This window comes from Anguilla anguilla, chromosome 3 (assembly GCF_013347855.1).
Source record: "Anguilla anguilla isolate fAngAng1 chromosome 3, fAngAng1.pri, whole genome shotgun sequence".
Classification (NCBI taxonomy): Eukaryota; Metazoa; Chordata; class Actinopteri; order Anguilliformes; family Anguillidae; genus Anguilla; species Anguilla anguilla.
Genome location: NC_049203.1, coordinates 3,681,075 through 3,699,243, shown reverse-complemented (window position 1 = coordinate 3,699,243; position 18,169 = coordinate 3,681,075). Strand labels below are relative to the sequence as shown.

The 18,169-nt window shown below is 39.7% G+C and overlaps 1 protein-coding gene across 1 annotated transcript in view; it reads left to right on the top strand.

The window, feature by feature from the left end:
* Window positions 1–18,169, top strand: part of LOC118223341 — a 62,180-nt gene that overhangs the window by 33,221 nt on the left and 10,790 nt on the right. The window contains exons 10-14 of the mRNA XM_035409731.1: window positions 3,054–3,380; window positions 3,611–3,865; window positions 4,179–4,433; window positions 4,747–5,001; window positions 5,804–6,130. Coding sequence (XP_035265622.1) covers window positions 3,054–3,380; window positions 3,611–3,865; window positions 4,179–4,433; window positions 4,747–5,001; window positions 5,804–6,130 — 1,419 coding nt within the window. The remainder of the gene's footprint in view (window positions 1–3,053; window positions 3,381–3,610; window positions 3,866–4,178; window positions 4,434–4,746; window positions 5,002–5,803; window positions 6,131–18,169) is intronic.

Here is an 18,169-nt window from a genome sequence, read left to right as displayed (position 1 = left end):
GGTTAGCCAGAATACTGATACTAATGAATGCATGTTCTGTAATGGCTTCAACTTTCATTTATATATCACCACCGCCCCCCCTACGCCCCACCCCCCGCCCCCACTAAAAACACTTCCTGATTAGAACAACCGGCTAAACTTCCTACTAATCATCCTTCCCTTTTACATTGGAGTGACTTGGGCGCAGATATAAATTTTGAAAATGAGAAAATTTGCGGTTTAACAAAAGCAATTAAAGAACAATGTGAACGACGTAAAGCGTGCTTGGTACAACCTGGAGACAAACAGAACTTTTTTCAGGTGCTTTTTTGACTTTCAACTTTTATTACAGAACGTTCAGAGTGTTTTCTTTACAACACGACTGTATTTATTTTATGTTTCATTTGAAGAAATAACCTTTCAGAATATTTCAGTGTCCTGTGTGATTGAGTGAGTATTTTTTCTTTTTTTAAAAAAAGTAAAACTGTCGAATTTGATTCTGTTATTGGTAAACATTCGTGTACGTTAATTTGAATGATTAAAAATGCTGAATAAAAATTGTCAGATAATTGTCAGCAGCCATGAGTCTTTCATTCATCAATGTGCAACTACAAATAATTTCATTGTAATATCACTGGCATTTTGCAGACACTCTTATCCAGACTGACTTATGCAGCTTACATTGTTTTTACATGCAACTCGCTGGGGTGTGCAGAGGCAATGTTTTAGTGCGGAGGCGGGGCATATGCACCGCATGCCAATGATTCCGGAACACAGAGCCCTGTTTCTGTCCCGCGCATCATATTTAAAAATGGCTGTAACAATTGTAAGATGCTATTCTACCATGCCCCCACTAGGGGGGGCAATATAAAGCTATACACGTGTTAAAATGCACGCAACATGAAATAGGATATAGATTGTTACATTACTACAATCAACATCACAAAATCGAGAACAGGAGGAGGCCAAAAAGCAGAACATGACCTTCGAACCCCTTGAAGCCTTCTAAGCCACGTATAGATTCACCCACAGACTAATGAAAAAAGGATAAAATACGCTGTCACGGTGACAGTAGGAAAATTTCAACGCCCCCCCCCCCCCATACTGTATGTACAGAGAGAAAAAATAACTCACCACCTTCTTCCGGCTCCATGACTTTCAACATCACAATCCGCTTGTAATCTGCAACAGAAGAAACAGCCTGAGGACATCACCCAATCAGAAACGGCGAGCAATTAACATTGAGCACTTGAACACTGTGATCACCTTGGCTCCCATCCACACACATGCACACGCACACACATACACACACACCAAAACACACACACACAAGCACACACACGCTCACACACACACACACACACACACACACACGCACACACACACCCAAACACATACACACACACAAGCACACATACACATACACACGCGCACACATGTCCAGTTTGCAACAGCTCATGCTGCTGTGCCAATACTTCAAGCAAAGTGCATTTACTGCATTCAGACCATATCATGGTATGAATATGATAGCCTCATGTACAGTCACATTTCACAGTGTTGATGACACATTGCACGAAGATACCCTCTTTGAATTTGGCTTGTTGGCTGTGAGATCTACTGTATATAATAGAGAAGTAGTTTGAGAAGTTCTGTTCTGTTTTTAATCTGAAGAACTTCCTCTTTTCTCAATAAAGAAATGTGGTGATACAACTGCAGTGGGAGGTCAGGGCTACACAACACCCTCTAGTGTGAGTCTGACACTCTTTGCTGAAATACAGCTCCCTCAGTCCCTCAGAGTTTATCGGAGACGACATCGAGACCGTTTTTCGCGTTTGGCGAAGAGGCTGCTTGAGTAACGGTGGTGTGTGTATCAGTCCCGTGTCTGTCCCTTGCTTCAGCGACTCCTGTCCTGTGCGATGAAGAGGATGCTGTCTGCTCTTCTCAAACTCCTGCTGGTTTTAGCCGCAGTGTCACACGGTAAGCGTCACGGTAAAACAGTGTGGATATTTCGGCCTGTTTTCCTCACGGCCGCATCGTCTGTATCAGTAAATCGGCGGATACCTGGGCACGTGGATCAGGCTTGCTGTTGAAGTGCAGACTACGCTAACATTCACAGTAGGAATCTGGACATTTATGCCTAAAGTGTGGTGTTTGGAGGTTTCAAATTCAGGCAATTTTGAGAGATGCATAAAGGCATCTATTTTTGTTTTATGTATAAAATGCTTGATATAAAATGTGCATGTAATTAATTGACATTAATCTATTTATATAACTTAATGAAAAAATAATGGAATGAAACAGAACTCAAAAGGTTTTTATGTGCCCAGCAATTGTACCCTTTCACTCTCAAAACAGAAGTGTTTAAAACAACACATAGCATGTCTAGTTGAGGACAACACATTTTGTGTTACTGTCAACATAGCCTGTGTCAAAAATGTTTCTCTTTGTAATAAATGACACGTGTGGCTCAAAAGTAGTAACTTTGACACAAAATGTTTTGAAAAAAAAACAAAAGTGGTGGCACAAAACGTGTTCGATATTAACATCCTATTTGAGAGTAAACAATGGTTTTGAATGATTGAAAATAGAGGGTACAAAGAAACTTTGTGGGTTCTGTAGTGTTTCTATTATCTAGTGTTTTTTTTTTTTTTTTTTTTGCAAATTGAAACTAAAAAGTAAAGCAGGCAAAATTAGAAAACCAGGAAGTACATCTAGACATAGAAGAAGGCTTGAACGGCACTAAATAGAACAAAGGCATGATCTGGCAAAGACTAAACGAGCAAACAGAGAATAAATAGCTAGTGAAATGAGTAAACGATGAGTTGCAGGTGGAGACGGTGGCAGAGGCTTGATTGAATAATCGGCTGATGCAGACTGGCGGGAACAGGGGGAGGAGCGTGGGTGGGAACCAGGAACTCAAGGGATCTGAAACAGAAGCAAACAACATGCGCGCACGCACACACAACTCATGCATACATACCAAAAAGAAAAAGGAAAATGCAACGGAAACTCAGGCAGAAGTCCTGACACTCTCATGAATGTAACTGTAAATTATTTTTTCCTCTTACTTTCAGGCACAGCAACCTTCTGCAACATCACAGAGACTAAAACATCAGTCCAATGTTACGGAGCTCTGGGACAATCAGTCTATATATATCCATTTAAAACCAGTTTTGAAATTTATGAATTAAAAGTCATTTTCCAAGGAAAAGAGTTTTTCAGATACAAAGCCAACAGACCACCTTCTGATGGAACCTGTCAAAACCGTTGTCAGCTCATAAAAAATGGGACATTAAGGCTGGACCATGTAATGAAAAGTGATTTGGGGATATATACCATTATGGAATTTGATGAAGAGGGGATAAGCAAGCTGAAAAGAAACATATCTCTGACCATTCAAGGTAAATCATTACTTTGTCTATTAAACTTGTAATATGCAGTCATACATATTCTAAATCTCTGGAAGATCCATTTGCAATGCAGTTCAGGCCAAATCTTTAGTTGAGCATAAGCGCACATGAAGTGAATGGCCTTTGTAGGGTCTCCATAGAAATTATTGTGGCTGTTGGTTTATTTTATTTGAGGGCTATTTTAGCTTGTTTATAATCTTGCTTGTTCCATCCCCTTGAAGACCCGGTGTCTCCTCCTGCACTGTCCCAGCTTTGTCTGTCCCATGGAGAAATTAGGGCATCCTGCAACAGCACCGAGAAGGACCCCCAGTACAGCTGGACTCTGGATAACAGTCCCCTAGATGGGAGAGTGGCATTTCTCAGTGATGAGACTCAGACTGTCATACTGAGGAGGAACGTGTCTGGATCCATCACCTGTACAGCCAGTAACCGTGTCAGCAGTGAAAACACTACCCAGGAACTACTCAAGTGTCCAGGTAGGATGTCCAGTTATCATACCATGTGTTGGAGCCTTATATGCTATGTAATCCTGAGAAAATTCCATACATTAAATATAAGCATAATTAAACTTAATATGAGGGTCAATACTTGTGTTGTTCTGAAAGAACACAATCCTGAAGTTTATACGTGCTGTGATTGGTTGGAATAATGTGGGCGTTAGCCAGCAAGCCTTTGCAGGGTTTCCATAGAAATGACTGTTGACCCAACCAAAGTCCTTCCTGTTGATTTATTTTCTTTTAGGACCACCTTAGCTCTCTTTTAATCTTGTGCGTTTCTATCCCCTTGAAGACCCGGTGTCCCCTCCTGCACTGTCCCAGCTCTGTCTGTCCCATGGAGAAATTAGGGCATCCTGCAACAGCACCGGGGAGGACCCCCAGTACAGCTGGACTCTGGATGACCGTCCCCTAGATGGGGGGGTGGCGTTCCTCAGTGATGAGACTCACACTGTCATACTGAGGAAGAACGTGTCTGGATCCATCACCTGTACAGCCAGTAACCGTGTCAGCAGCGAACACACCACCCAGGAACTACTCAAGTGTCCAGGTAGGATGTCCAGTTATCATACCATGTGTTGGAGCCTTATATGCTATGTAATCCTGAGAAAATTCCATACATTAAATATAAGCATAATTAAACTTAATATGAGGGTCAATACTTGTCTTGTTCTGACAGAACACAATCCTGAAGTTTATACGTGCTGTGATTGGTTGGAATAATGTGGGCGTTAGCCAGCAAGCCTTTGCAGGGTTTCCATAGAAATGACTGTTGACCCAACCAAAGTCCTTCCTGTTGGATTATTTTCTTTTAGGACCACCTTAGCTCTCTTTTAATCTTGTGCGTTTCTATCCCCTTGAAGACCCGGTGTCCCCTCCTGCACTGTCCCAGCTCTGTCTGTCCCATGGAGAAATTAGGGCATCCTGCAACAGCACCGGGGACAACCTCCAGTACAGCTGGACTCTGGATGACCGTCCCCTAGATGGGGGGGTGGCGTTCCTCAGTGATGAGACTCACACTGTCATACTGAGGAGGAACGTGTCTGGATCCATCACCTGTACAGCCAGTAACCGTGTCAGCAGCGAACATACCACCCAGGAACTACACAAGTGTCCAGGTAGGATGTCCAGTTATCATACCATGTGTTGGAGCCTTATATACTATGTAATCCTGAGAAAATTCCATACATTAAATATAAGCATAATTACACTTAATATGAGGGTCAAACATGTTTTGTTCTGACAGAACACAATCCTGAATATTATACGTGCTGTGATTGGTTGGAGTAATGTGGGCGTTAGCGAAATGATTTTGCAAATCGTGCCACAAGAATTATCTAAAAAATCCACAAATAAATGCAAGCAACTGGTACCGCAGAAATGTATGTAATCAATTCACATTAATTCATTAATAAAACTTAATGAATAATAATGGACTAAAACAGAACCCAAAAAGTCTTTACGTGCCCAGCATTTATACCCTTTCACTCTCAGAACTGAAATGTTTAAAACAGCACTGAGCCTGTCTAGTTGAGGAAAACAAATTGTACGTTACAGTCAATCATAGCTGTTAAAAATGTTTCTCTTTGTAATAAATCATGTTTGTGTGGCCCGAAAGTAGGAACTTTGACAAAAAATGTTTTGAAAGAAACAAACGTGGTGGCACAAAACGTGTTGGATATTAACATCCTTTTTGAGAATGAACAATAGTTTTGAAAGACTGAAAACTGAGGGCACAAACAAACTCTGTGGGTTCTGTTTTCTAAAACAGTACTCAACGCTACTATAAAATTTCCTGCTATCTTTTTTTTTAATTTTTTTTTTTTTACAAAGTGTAACTCAAAAGTAAAAAGACTATATTTCAAACCAGTCTACTGTACTCTCATGAATGTGACAGTAAATAATTTTTTCCTCTTTTAGGCACAGCAACCTTCTGTGACATCACAGAGAATAAAGCATCACTCCAATGTTACGGAGCTCTGGGGCAATCAGTCTCTATATATCCATTAAACATCAGTTTTAAAATTGAAGAATTACAAGTCTTTTTCCAAGATAAAGAGTTTTTCCGATACAAAGAGAAAACCAAAACTTCTGGTGGAACCTGTCAAAACCGCTGTCAGCTCATGAAAAATGGGACATTACGGCTGGACCATGTGATGAAAAGTGATTTGGGGATATATACCATTAAAACATTTGATGACACAGGGAAAATCAAGCTGAGAAGAAACATATCTCTGACCATTCAAGGTAAATTATTACTTTGTCTATTAAACTTGTAATATTGCAGATTCATTTATCTTAAAAAATAAAATAATAAACAACTACAAAACAGGCAACCACACTGAACCCAAGGCTGGCTGAAACTGCACATATTATTAAACACGTTAGCTGATAATTTAACAATATAGATATTTACTGTAACTGCAACATATTCAAAATGTCTGGAAAATCCATTTGAAATGCAGTTCAGGCCAAATCTTTAGATGGACATAAGCGCATATGAAGTGAATGGCCTTTGTAGGGTCTCCATAGAAATTATTGTTGCTGTTGGTTTATTTTCTTTGAGGGCCATTTTAGCTTGTTTATAATCTTGCTTGTTTCCATCCCTTTGAAGACCCGGTGTCCCCTCCTGCACTGTCCCAGCTTTGTCTGTCCCATGGAGAAATTAGGGCATCCTGCAGCAGCACCGGGGACGACCCCCAGTACAGCTGGACTCTGGATGACCGTCCCCTGGATGGGGGGGTGGCGTTCCTCAGCAATGAGACTCAGACTCTCATACTGAGGGGGAACTTGTCTGGATCCATCACCTGTACAGCCAGTAACCGTGTCAGCAGCGAACGCACCACCCAGGAACTACACAAGTGTCCAGGTAGGATGACCAGTGATCTGGAAGCCACATATTAAAGGCTTATTTGCTATGCAATGCCATGAGAGTTCCACAAATTAAAAATGATGATGATGATAATGACAATAATAATAATAACAATAATAAATACTTAGTATTGATTGAATTTCACTCCTGATTTTCAAACCACTAAAGGATGAAATATCAGTTAAAAACCATGACAATAAGACCGCAGCCAACAGAACACACGAACAATTTTTATGAAAGAACATGGACAGCTACGAGACTGACGTTGTGTGTTATGTGTCGTCTTCTGAGTGTGGGCTATTTTTCTGAAGCACACTGCTGCTTTCTGTTCTTACGTGCTAGAGTAGCTCTGTGCCGATGCTAGATGCTCTCTGTTTTCCATTTGAGTGAATACGTTTCACTTTAAAAGTGTCTTTTGACAAATCTTGTATGATTGTGGTATGATATGACCAGAGTAGATCTACACTTAAGCTGGTCTAAACGGCCATTGATGAAAATATTTTAAAAAGTGCAATTTTCACTGAAAGCGTCATGAGATTCACAGAACAAACATAATCTTTTACAAATCACCTTATTGATTATGAAAGATTCAGGAACTACAAAGTGTCTAGGTAGGATTCCCAATTATCATACCATGTGTTGGAGCCTTATCTACTGTGCAATCCTGAGCACATTCCACACATGAGCATAAAAAATTAAATAAAATAATAATAATTCTAATTATTATTATGTTCTTGCTGTGAAAAATTAAAAAAAAATTTTGTAGGTCACAAAAATTATACAAGACTTCTGTTGTTGCTCGGTGCCTGTGGAGTTCTTGCCATCCTGTTTGCCACCTTGCGCATCGCCAGCAGGTACAGGGAGGGACCCGACACAATCCCGAAACTGAACCAGCCTCTAGGGTAGGGACGATAACACAAACACCGTGCTTACCATTTCATTTCCTTTCTGAAGTTAAAATAAATATACATGTACGTTTTCTGCATGGGCGATGTTTACGGTGAATTATCATGGATGATGCCATTTGTCACAGTTTTATATTTTGAATGCACTTTTTCCAGATAGACCTCATGCACTCAGGCTTGTCTTTTTCTTCCTTTTTCAGAGGAATAGAACCAGAAAGAGAGCAGACTCAGTTTTAAAGTCTCTGCACTGGCTGCCTGTTTGCTTCAGAATGGATTTTAAGGTCCTTTTATTGGTTTATACAGCTCTTAATGGGCTTGGCCCTATCTATTTATCAGATTTGCTTTTGGCTTACGAACCCTCTAGAACCCTCAGGTCTTCTGCTAGTGGCCTTTTAATCATCCCTAAAGTCAGAACAAAAGCCCACGGTGAGGCATCCTTTTATTACTATGGTCCACGCCTCTGCAACAGCCTTCCTGAAGACCTGAGGACAGCAGAGAATGTTGATATTTTTAAAAGTAAACTCAAGACCTACCTTTTTAGTCTGGCTTTTAACTGAGTTTTATTCATTTATCGTTTTTTTTTTTTTTTAAGGCGGGGGGGGGGGGGGGGGGGGGTGGGGGGGGGGGGGCATTGTTGTATTGTGTGAATCACTTTGTGTTACATTTTACTTGTATGAAAAGTGCTATACAAATAAAGTCTGATTGATTGATCGATGTGGTTCAGCCTAAAATCTATTCGCGATAATCATACTCTCCACTTTCCGTTAGGATTAGCATGTGTTACAAAGACCTCTTTCAAGCCCCGTTCTGCATTGTGCTTTGCTTTCATTTTTTATTCAGTTATTAACGTCACTTGTTTGTCAGATATGTGAAGATTTACAAAAATGTGTCTTTATTGTGTCCACTTTTCAAAGTTAAATGGTAAATGGACTGCATTTCATCCAAAGCGCTTTACAATTCATGCCCCTCATTCACCCGTTCACACACACACTCACACACCAATGGTGCAAGCCTGCCATGCAAGGTTCCAATCAACTCATTGGGTGCAATTAGGGGTTAGGTGCCTTGCTCAGGAACACTTCGACATGCCCAGGGTGCGGGATTGATCCGGTAACCCGCTGACTGCCAGTCAACTTTCCTCCTGAGCTATGTCGCCCCATAGTTAAGGTCATTAAGTACATTGTGTATAGTCTGAAGATGCCAAGGATGTATAATAGGTCTACCATGACTGGACTTCCATAAAGTTGTCCAAGTCATACTTTTACTAGACTACTTGATCAAAGCTAGAGTGTGTTAGTCCAGGGAGTTTCATGAAGCACTGGCTACCAATGAGGCGTAATGCTGACTTTGACTTTCATCCTGAAGCATTACATGGACTAGCACCAGTATATTTGTCAGGTAGGCTTCAACCATACAAGCTGGGGAGATTCTTCTCTCTCAAGATGCAGGTTATCTAAGGGTCCCAAGAATTTCCAAAAACTTGACCAGCAGTAGAGCCTTTTTCCCATCAAGTTCCCCTACTATGGAACAACCTTCCAAAATATGGAAGGGAATTGGACTCTCAGTATTTTGAATTCCAGATTAAAAACGCACCTTTTCTGCGAAGCTTACAATCAGCTTTATAAAACGGATAGTTCCGGTCCTTGATTTTGATTGGCTGAACCGCGTTCGAAGCCGTTGTAAAATACTCTAAACACACACCTGTGACCGCATTACAATTTCAGTATTACTGCGCCAGTTAGTCACCCATACAATGTGGTCTGTTCGCTGTTTTCATGCCTGTGTGTTGCTTGGCAACCATTCTGCTAAATGTTGCTGAAGAACTACATTGCTTGGCGGAAGAATGATTATTTGTTATCAATAAATGACTGCATTTTTTGTTGCTGTGTGTTTATGTTATGACACCGTGCCAGGTATATGTAGTAACCGTTTTATAAAAGCAATAAGCCACGCGAGGCCGTGGTTTACAGTGATTTTACAACAGCTAAGAGGGTTTTAGACGCTCCGCTAACAACGCCCCTTAGCTTTTGTAAAAGCACTGTAAACCATGGCCTCACATGGCTTATTGCTTTAAATGTCCAGATACAGATTCACAGCCTCCTACGGGTTTTGAGAGCTTACAAAACACTGTTTCTGCATTTCTGTACTGCACACCACAGTGAAACATCATTCTGTATGATATCCCTGTATGATATGAAACAAAAACTAGCTGTAATCTACCTACCAACTCTCTGCATCTGTCTGGTCCACCTACAGTATTAGAGGGTAGAAAATGATCTTCATGTTTTATGATGCCACTGCGATTAGTTTTAGCACGACAAAAAAAATGACTCATTCCAGGAAACCTTCTGCAGAATTGATAAATGATAGGGACGTAGCTAAAAAGGTTCAAGTTGTCTTGTGAAAAAATAGACTGAAAAGTCATTGCCTACTATATAAATTGAAACACATGAGAACATTGCTGCTAATTAAAAAAAAACTTTTTTAAAATAGAAGTGTCCCCAGGTGTTTTATTCTGTTTTTCTCCTCTAGAACTTCCTCTTTCTTCAGGCTAGAAATGTGGTCATACGCCTTCAGTTGGGTTAAGGCAGTGCAACACTCGGTGGTGTGAGGTCGACACCGTCAGTGTGCCTGACAGAGACCTGGCTAATATACAGCACCCTCAGGAAGAAACGCACAGTTTATCGGCGACTACATTAAGACCGTTTGTCATGTTGACGAAGACGCGATATTTGTAACGGCGGTGTGCGTACCTGTCCCGGACCTCTGTCCCTTGTTTTAGCGACTCCTGTCCTGTGCGATGAAGAGGATGCTGCCTGCTCTTCTCAAACTACTACTGGTTTTAGCCGCAGTGTCACACGGTAAGTGTCACGGTAACAGTGTGGATATTTCGGCCTGCTTTCCATAACTGTATTTATTTTTGTTGTGTGTAAAGAATGAATGATATAAAATGTGGATATAATTCACATTAATTTATTAATGAAACTTCATGAATAAATAAGGAATAAAAACAGAACCCAAAAGGTTCTTATGTACCCAGCATTTGTACCCTTTCACTCTCAACAGTGTTTAAAACAGCTCATAGCTTGTCATTTTTAACACGCTTCCCTGTCTATTTAAGGACAGCACATGTGTGTTACTGTCAAAATAGCCTGTGTTAAAAAAAGTTTCTCTTCGTAACAAATAAATTGTATATGTGTAGCTCATAACTTGTAACTTTGACACAAAACATTTTGAAAGAAACAAAAGTAGTGGCATAAAGCATGTTGGATATTAACATCCTTTTTGAGAGTGAACAATGATTTTGAAAAATTGAAAATAGAACAAACACTGTGGGATCTGTTTTCTAAAACAGTACTCAATGCCACTATAAAATGTTTCTGCAATCTTTTTTTTTGCGAAGTGAAACTCAAATGTGAAAAACTACATTTCAAATCAGTCTACTGAATTTGTTTTACTTCATGAATTGCGAAAATAATTTCCCCCCCCCCTTTTAGGCACAGCAACCTTCTGCGACATCACAGAGGCTAAAACATTAGTCCAATGTTACGGAGCTCTGGGACAATCAGTCTCTATACATCCATTAAACACCAGTTTTAAAATTTATGAATTAAAAGTCTTTTTCCAAGGTAAAGAGTTTTTCCGATACCAAGAGAAAACCAAAACTTCTGGTGGAACCTGTCAAAACCGTTGTCAGCTCATGAAAAATGGGACGTTACGGCTGGACCGTGTGATGAAAAATGATTCTGGGATATATTCCATTCAGGCATTTGATTACCCGGGGAAAATCAAGCTGAATAGAAGCATATCTCTGACCATTCAAGGTAAATTATTACTTTGTCTATTAAACTTGTAAACTTGTTGCAGATGAATTTATCTTGTACAATAAAATAAAAAATGACTACAAAACCTGCAACCACACTGAACCCAAGGCTGGCTGAAACTGCACATATTATTAAACACGTTAGCTGAAAATGGAAAAATATAGTTATTTACATTAAGTATAGCATATTCTAATTCTCTGGAAAATCAATTTGCAATGCAGTTCAGGCCAAATCTTTAGTTGAGCATAAGCGCATATGAAATGAATGGCCTTTGCAGGGTCTCCATAGAAATGACTGTCGCTGTTGACCCAACCAAAGTCCTTCCTGTTGGTTTATTTTCTTTGAGGGCCATTTTAGCTTGTTTTAAATCATAAAAAATTAAATAAAATAATAATAATTCTAATTATTATTATTATGTTCTTGCTGTGAAAAAAAAAATTGTAGGTCACAAAAATTATACAAGACTTCTGTTGTTGCTCGGTGCCTGTGGAGTTCTTGCCATCCTGTTTGCCACCTTGCGCATCGCCAGCAGGTACAGGGAGGGACCCAACACAATCCCGAAACTGAACCAGCCTCTAGGGTAGGGACGATAACACAAACACCGCGCTTACCATTTCATTTCCTTTCTGAAGTTAAAATATACACAGGTTTTTATTTAAGGGTGGTGTTTATAAATATAATATATATATATTTACGTTACATGTACGTTTTCTGCAAGGGCAATGTTTACGGTGAATTATCATGGATGATGCCATTTGTCACAGTTTTATATTTTGAATGCACTTTTGTCAGATAGATCTCATGCACTCAGGCTTGTCTTTTTCTTCCTTTTTCAGAGGAATAGAACCAGAAAGAGAGCAGACTCAGTTTTAAAGTCTCTGCACTGGCTGCCTGTTTGCTTCAGAACGGATTTTAAGGTCCTTTTATTGGTTTATACAGCTCTTAATGGGCTTGGCCCTATCTATTTATCAGATTTGCTTTTAGCTTACGAACCCTCTAGAACCCCCAGGTCTTCTGCTAGTGGTCTTTTAATCATCCCTAAAGTCAGAATAAAAGCCCACGGTGAGGCATCCTTTTATTACGATGGTCCACGCCGCTGGAACAGCCTTCCTGAAGGCCTGAGGGCATCAGAGAATGTTGATATTTTTAAAAGTAAACTCAAAACCTACCTTTTTAGTCTGGCTTTTAACTGAGTTTTATTCATTTATCATTTTATTTTATTTATTTATTTTTTTAAGGTGGGGGGGGGGGGGGCATTGTTGTATTGTGTGAAGCACTTTGTGTTACATTTTACTTGTATGAAAAGTGCTATACAAATAAAGTCTGATTGATTGATCGATGTGGTTCAGCCTAAAATCTATTCCGGATAATCATGCTCTCCACTTTCCGTTAGGATTAGCATGTGTTACAAAGACCTCTTTCAAGCCCCGTTCTGCATTGTGCTTTACTTCCATTTTTTATTCAGTTATTAACGTCACTTGTTTGTCAGATATGTGAAGATTTACAAAAATGTGTCTTTATTGTGTCCACTTTTCAAAGTTAAATGGTAAATGGACTGCATTCTATCCAAAGCGCTTTACAATTCATGCCTCTCATTCACCCGTTCACACACACTCACACACCAATGGTGGAAGCCTGCCATGCAAGGTTCCAATCAACTCATTGGGAGCAATTAGGGGTTAGGTGCCTTGCTCAGGGACACTTCGACACGCCCAGGGCGGGGGATTGAACCGGCAACCCGCTGACTGCCAGTCAACTTACCTCCTGAGCTATGTCGCCCCATAGTTAAGGCCATTAAGTACATTGTGTATAGTCTGAAGATGCCAAGGATGTATAATAGGTCTACCATGACTGGACTTCCATAAAGTTGTCCAAGTCATACTTTTACTAGACTACTTGATCAAAGCTAGAGTGTGTTAGTCCAGCGAGTTTCATGAAGCACTGGCTACCAATGAGGCGTAATGCTGACTTTGACTTTCATCCTGAAGCATTACATGGACTAGCACCAGTATATGTGTCAGGTAGGCTTCAACCATACAAGCTGGGGAGATTCTTCTCTCTCAAGATGCAGGTTATCTAAGGGTCCCAAGAATTTCCAAAAACTTGACCAGCAGTAGAGCCTTTTTCCCATCAAGTTCCCCTACTATGGAACAACCTTCCAAAATATGGAAGGGAATTGGACTCTCAGTATTTTGAATTCCAGATTAAAAACGCACCTTTTCTGCGAAGCTTACAATCAGCTTTATAAAACGGATAGTTCCGGTCCTTGATTTTGATTGGCTGAACCGCGTTCGAAGCCGTTGTAAAATACTCTAAACACACACCTGTGACCGCATTACAATTTCAGTATTACTGCGCCAGTTAGTCACCCATACAATGTGGTCTGTTCGCTGTTTTCATGCCTGTGTGTTGCTTGGCAACCATTCTGCTAAATGTTGCTGAAGAACTACATTGCTTGGCGGAAGAATGATTATTTGTTATCAATAAATGACTGCATTTTTTGTTGCTGTGTGTTTGTGTTATGACACCGTGCCAGGTATATGTAGTAACCGTTTTATAAAAGCAATAAGCCACGCGAGGCCGTGGTTTACAGTGATTTTACAACAGCTAAGAGGGTTTTAGGACGCTCCGCTAACAACGCCCCTTAGCTTTTGTAAAAGCACTGTAAACCATGGCCTCACATGGCTTATTGCTTTAAATGTCCAGATACAGATTCACAGCCTCCTACGGGTTGTGAGAGCTTACAAAACACTGTTTCTGCATTTCTGTACTGCACACCACAGTGAAACATCATTCTGTATGATATCCCTGTATGATATGAAACAAAAACTAGCTGTAATCTACCTACCAACTCTCTGCATCTGTCTGGTCCACCTACAGTATTAGAGGGTAGAAAATGATCTTCATGTTTTATGATGCCACTGCGATTAGTTTTAGCACGACAAAAAAAAATGAGTCATTCCAGGAAACCTTCTGCAGAATTGATAAATGATAGGGACGTAGCTAAAAAGGTTCAAGTTGTCTTGTGAAAAAATAGACTGAAAAGTCATTGCCTACTATATAAATTGAAACACATGAGAACATTGCTGCTAATTTAAAAAAAAACTTTTTTAAAATAGAAGTGTCCCCAGGTGTTTTATTCTGTTTTTCTCCTCTAGAACTTCCTCTTTCTTCAGGCTAGAAAAGTGGTTATACGCCTTCAGTTGGGTTAAGGAAGTGCAACACTCGGTGGTGTGAGGTCGACACCGTCAGTGTGCCTGACAGAGACCTGGCTAATATACGGCACCCTCAGGAAGAAACGCACAGTTTATCGGCGACTACATTAAGACCGTTTGTCATGTTGACGAAGACGCGATATTTGTAACGGTGGTGTGCGTACCTGTCCCGGACCTCTGTCCCTTGTTTTAGCGACTCCTGTCCTGTGCGATGAAAAGGATGCTGCCTGCTCTTCTCAAACTACTACTGGTTTTAGCCGCAGTGTCACACGGTAAGTGTCACGGTAACAGTGTGGATATTTCGGCCTGCTTTCCATAACTGTATTTATTTTTGTTGTGTGTAAAGAATGAATGATATAAAATGTGGATATAATTCACATTAATTTATTAATGAAACTTCATGAATAAATAAGGAATAAAAACAGAACCCAAAAGGTTCTTATGTACCCAGCATTTGTACCCTTTCACTCTCAACAGTGTTTAAAACAGCTCATAGCTTGTCATTTTTAACACGCTTCCCTGTCTATTTAAGGACAGCACATGTGTGTTACTGTCAAAATAGCCTGTGTTAAAAAAAGTTTCTCTTCGTAACAAATAAATTGTATATGTGTAGCTCATAACTTGTAACTTTGACACAAAACATTTTGAAAGAAACAAAAGTAGTGGCATAAAGCATGTTGGATATTAACATCCTTTTTGAGAGTGAACAATGATTTTGAAAAATTGAAAATAGAACAAACACTGTGGGATCTGTTTTCTAAAACAGTACTCAATGCCACTATAAAATGTTTCTGCAATCTTTTTTTTTGCGAAGTGAAACTCAAATGTGAAAAACTACATTTCAAATCAGTCTACTGAATTTGTTTTACTTCATGAATTGCGAAAATAATTTCCCCCCCCCCTCTTTTAGGCACAGCAACCTTCTGCGACATCACAGAGAATAAAACATTAGTCCAATGTTACGGAGCTCTGGGGCAATCAGTCTCTATATATCCATTAAACACCAGTTTTAAAATTAATGAATTAAAAGTCTTTTTCCAAGGTAAAGAGTTTTTCCGATACAAAGAGAAAATCAAAACTTCTAGTGGAACCTGTCAAAACCGCTGTCAGCTCATAAAAAATGGGACGTTACGGCTGGACCGTGTGATGAAAAGTGATTCTGGGATATATACCATTGAAGCATTTGATGACATGGGGATAAGCAAGCTGAAAAGAAACATATCTCTGACCATTCAAGGTAAATCATTACTTTGTCTATTAAATTATTCTGCAATATTACAAGTTTATCTTAAAAAATAAAATAAAAAATGACTACAAAACCCGCAACCACACTGAACCCAAGGCTGGCTGAAACTGCACATATTATTAAACACGTTAGCTGAAAATTGAGCAATATAGTTATTTACATTAAGTATAGCATATTCTAATTCTCTAGAAAATCCATTTGCAATGCAGCTCAGGCCAAATCTTTAGTTGGACATAAGCGGATATGAAGTCAATGGCCTTTGTAGGGTCTCCATAGAAACGACTGTCGCTGCTGACCCAACCAAAGTCCTTCCTGTTGGTTTATTTTCTTTGAGGGCCATTTTAGCTTGTTTTTAATATTGTGTGCTTTCATCCCCTTGGAGACCCAGTGTCCCCTCCTGCACTGTCCCAGCTTTGTCTTAATGTCATGTAATACAATGTAATGTAATGAAATGTAACATAATGTAATGCAATGTAACATAATTTAATTCAATGTAATGAAATGTAACATAATGTAATATAATGCAATGTAACATAATGTAATGCAGTGTAATGTAATGTAACATAATGTAACGTAATACAATGTAATGTAATGTAATGTAATGTAATGTAATGCAATGTCGCTCCCCAGGTGAGAGGTCTAAGCCACCCCAGGAGTACTGCCTGGTTTAAGTGGTCAAGACAAAGGAAGCCAGGAGGAGCAGGAGCAGGAGCCGCAGGTGGTCTACGGTCAGGTGAAGGTGTCTGACGATTCTAAGGCTGTCAGCAGACCTGGGTTAAATACGTATTTGATTTGGATTCAAATACTTTTCTACACTTTATTGATCTTGTCTGGTGTATTGGAACCAATGAAATACTTTCAAAAAGTACATGGAAACCCCGCCTTCTGGTCATATTGGCAGGCTCAGTTACCCAAGACCAATAGAGCACGGAGAAGTATTCGAATCCAAAACAAGGTCTGGCTGTCAGACACACACCACAGGGGCAGGCGGACATGACATACTCTGGAATCTGCGCATAGGTCCGGCCTTAACCTGCCTGTACAAGCCTTTTCGCTGAAGTTAGGCCGAGTAATCAGACGTCAAAACTCACAGGGATTTTCAACAGGAAGTGCAGAATTTCAGAGGAAAGACATTTTTAGTATCGTATCTGCACATCTCACAGTTTTTTTCTTCGAGGAACTGTCATTTTCCCCTCAGTCAGCTGTATGGGACGGTTAGTGTTATGCAAAATAGATATTGCCTGTTAGTACCATTTTTGTCCATTTAAAAGTGGAAGGCTGAGATCCACAGACATTTGTAACATTAATAAGTTCTAATCCCGTTCCATTGATTTATATTATTTCCTATGGCTTGGAATGGCTTGCGTGCAGATATAACTTCTGAAAATGAGAAAATTTGCAGTTTAACAAAAGCAGTTAAAGAACAATGTGAACGACGGTAAAGCATGCTTGGTACAACCTGGAGACAAACAGAACTTTTTTCATATGCTTTTTGACTTTTCCTTTTGACTTTCTTTACAACACGACTGAATTTATTTTATGTTTCATTTGAAGACATAACCTATTAGAATATTTCCGGGACCTGTGTGATTGAGTCAGTATTTTTTCTTTTTAAAAAAAAGTAAAGCTGTCGAATTTGATTCTGTTATTGGTAAACATTTGTTGACGTTAATTTGAATGATTAAAAATGCTGAATAAAAAATTGTCAGATAATTGTCAGCAGCCATTAGTCTTTAATTCATCAATGTGCAACTACAAATAATTTAATTGTAATATTACTGGCATTTTGCAGACACTCTTATCCAGACTGACTTATGCAGTTTACATTGTTTTTACATGCAACTCGCTGGGGTGTGCAGAGGCAATGTTTTAGTGCGGGGGCGGGGCCTATGCACCGCGTGGCAATGATTCCGGAACACAGAGCCCTGTTTCTGTCCCGCGCATCATTTAAAAAAATGGCTGAACAATTCTAAGATGCTATTCCACCATGCTCCCACTAGGGGGCCATCTAAAACTGGCCACGTCAGTTTACTGAAGACGAATACCTCAATTATATGAGTAAGAGAACCCTGGCTCATGAATAATATTTGGGGTGGGAATAAACATGGTGCGCCAGAGAATGTCACAAATAGTAAGAGTATAACATTGGTTTTTTTTACTATACAAAGTTTAATCAAAAACATAAATCATGAGTTATGAACAAGACAAAATGAAAGGCGACCAG